This window comes from Austrofundulus limnaeus, unplaced genomic scaffold, assembly GCF_001266775.1.
Source record: "Austrofundulus limnaeus strain Quisiro unplaced genomic scaffold, Austrofundulus_limnaeus-1.0 Scaffold35, whole genome shotgun sequence".
NCBI lineage: Eukaryota > Metazoa > Chordata > Actinopteri > Cyprinodontiformes > Rivulidae > Austrofundulus > Austrofundulus limnaeus.
The window spans coordinates 1,083,035-1,085,665 of NW_013952437.1; the positions used below are offsets into that span (position 1 = coordinate 1,083,035).

The window sequence follows — 2,631 nt, forward strand, 5'->3', positions numbered from 1 at the left end:
CCCCTGATGACACCCCTGGACCTGGCATTCCTTATTTCCTTATTTCCTGTCTCCTTCCATGCTCTTTACACTGAGATCATCTCATCATCTCATATTGAGAAATTTTGTCAAATGTTGTAAATCACGTTTTGCACAATTTCATGCAATATCTCAATAGTTTTGGCTCAACATGTGTTGAGAAAACCTTATCTATAAGTCCACCTTCATTTAGTGTGATAGCTGACAAATTGAATTATATCCATGTTTGTATTTTCCAGGGTCAGTTGACTGTGACGGCCATCAATGTTGACTCCTAAATTTAAAAGTTTCACTGAATTCTGTTCAGTGGTTCATGATTTGCTAACAGATAGACAGACCTTCTGCAACCTGTTAGTGCTCAGAATATGTGTTGAGGATTAGCCTCTGCTACTATCACACCAAATTTGAGTTTGAKATCTGCAAAATTATCAGAATTATAACCATTTTTGTGTTTGCAAAGGTCAGCTGGCTGTGCCATCTTGAGTCGGGTTGACTCTAAAAGTTAACCGGTTATTYGTAAAGCCAATGAATTCTTTCTGCAAATGTCATTCTAAATGTGATTAGCGTTTCATGAGATGTTTTGGTGACACAAAATCACATACACACACATTATGCACACACACACACAGACACAGGCAAAAAAAAAAATATTGCTCTTTGACGGCAGGTAGTAAAAATAAAGTTCCCAATTTACACACTACAGACCCAAACTTCATAATATTTTACTTTTTTGGGGGAGCAGGGCAGGAGAACATTAGGTATTCAAAAATATGACAAAATACATGTTGTTTTACCCAAAACGATGATGTTTAAGAAAAGGAAATGAATGAATCTTTTAACATCACTGGTAAAAGGAGAAACATAAAATAAACATTGAATATTTTGTCACGAACCAAACCTTTGCAAAAACACAATGCATTTGTCAAAYTGATTTCAAACAGTTCCATTTATATGTTCATTGGTTTATTATACACATTTATAACCTTCTAGCAGTATTTGAATCATTCTACACTAATACATTTTGCAATAATGAGTTTACACACATTTTAGTGAATGAAACAAGTAAATATCTCATTAAATCACTCCATCACAGGTCTTCTGAAATGTTTCCCAGCAAACTGAGCCTTGTCTCCCAATTCCTCTTCAATTCTGCAAAGAACAAGATTCATTAAAAAAAATTCAAGTTACTTTTGCTTTTGTATTTATCGAGTCATTTCAAGCAGCTTAAAGTAAAGATACAACTCTGAATTGTTTGACCAGTGAAGTCAGAAGTTTGAAATACTCAGACTTCAAGGTTTTTGTCTTAATTTGAATATTAAAGATAGTTGGGTTTATCCATGGTTGAGACTCACCTCAGGATCTGATTGTATTTAGCCAACCGCTCAGAGCGACACGGAGCGCCGGTCTTGATCTGGACAAGTAAAAAAAAAAATTTATTTAACATGTTACAATTTCAGTTTTATACACAAAAATAAGTTTAGTGACATGTATTCAGTCTAATTCATCTATTTTTTTTTTCAAACACAGAAGTTGACATTGAAGACGGCTCTGAGTAAATGTTCAGGTGTGTTACCTGTCCGGTGCATAATCCAACCACCAGATCTGCTATGAAGGTGTCTTCAGTTTCTCCTGAGCGGTGACTCACCATCACCCCCCAGCCACTCTCCTGAGCCATCTTACACCTGCAGGGTGTAAAACAAATGTCCCYGAGACATCCACCGACATACTGAGAGATTCAAGACCGTCTGGTTCTGCTTGAGTTCTGGTGATGAAATAAGTGCTGACTCACGCTTTCATGGACTCRGTGACTGTGCCAATCTGGTTGACTTTGAGCAGCAGGCAGTTGCAGGCCTTTTCTTCCACAGCTTTRCAGATGCGATTTGGATTGGTCACCGTCAAATCATCTCCCACTACCTGGATGTCGGTGCTGTTGGTGAAGTTGGTCCAGGCCGCCCAGTCGTCCTGGTCAAAGGGGTCCTCAATGGACACAACTGAATAAATGGAGAAACGGGTTCTAACAGGTTTAACATCTTGTCTGTATGAAGAGAAGACTTCATGTAAACAACATTAACTCTGTTTTCTTTGTGCTGAATGATGAGAAAAACAAACGTGTCATGTGTAGGTTATACCTGGATAATCCTTCACAAAGCTCCTGTAGAGATCAGCCAGCTCATCGGCWGTGATGTAACGACTCGGGTCATCAGGCGACTTGAAGTCCAGGTCGTACTTTCCGTCCCGGTAGAACTCTGATGCAGCCACATCCATGCCGATCACGACCTCATCRGTGTAACCCGCTTTGGCAATGGCCTCCTTCAGTAACTCCAAAGCTTCAAAATKTAATATTGTTCATGATAATTAGGGGACAGAAAATGATCAACATATCACCAGCTGATTTTCTTGACTCTGGCAACAGATTTGATTTAGATCGTTAGTTTTATATTAAACATGTTCAATTCAAGTAACCAGAAGTAAAGAAATATAATCTGTATTTTCTTAGTCATTTAGTTTTTAGTTTTAGTGTTTTTTTATAGCCATTTGTATTAATTTTGTTTTTAATGTTGCAAAGTGTCCTTAGGTGTTTTGAAAGTTGCTAATAAATAAAATGTATTATTA

At 37.6% G+C, this 2,631-nt stretch overlaps 1 protein-coding gene across 2 annotated transcripts in view; it reads right to left on the reverse strand.

Annotated features, from left to right (window-relative positions):
* Nucleotides 1-959: 959 nt before the first annotated feature.
* Nucleotides 960-2,631, reverse strand: part of eno1b (enolase 1b, (alpha)) — a 9,998-nt gene continuing 8,326 nt past the window's right edge. For both annotated transcript variants that reach the window (XM_014006250.1, XM_014006251.1), the window contains exons 8-12: nt 2,148-2,345; nt 1,808-2,009; nt 1,592-1,700; nt 1,371-1,429; nt 960-1,167 (exon numbers count right to left, since the gene is read on the reverse strand). In XM_014006250.1, coding sequence (XP_013861704.1) covers nt 1,098-1,167; nt 1,371-1,429; nt 1,592-1,700; nt 1,808-2,009; nt 2,148-2,345 — 638 coding nt within the window. In that variant the 3' untranslated portion in view covers nt 960-1,097. The remainder of the gene's footprint in view (nt 1,168-1,370; nt 1,430-1,591; nt 1,701-1,807; nt 2,010-2,147; nt 2,346-2,631) is intronic.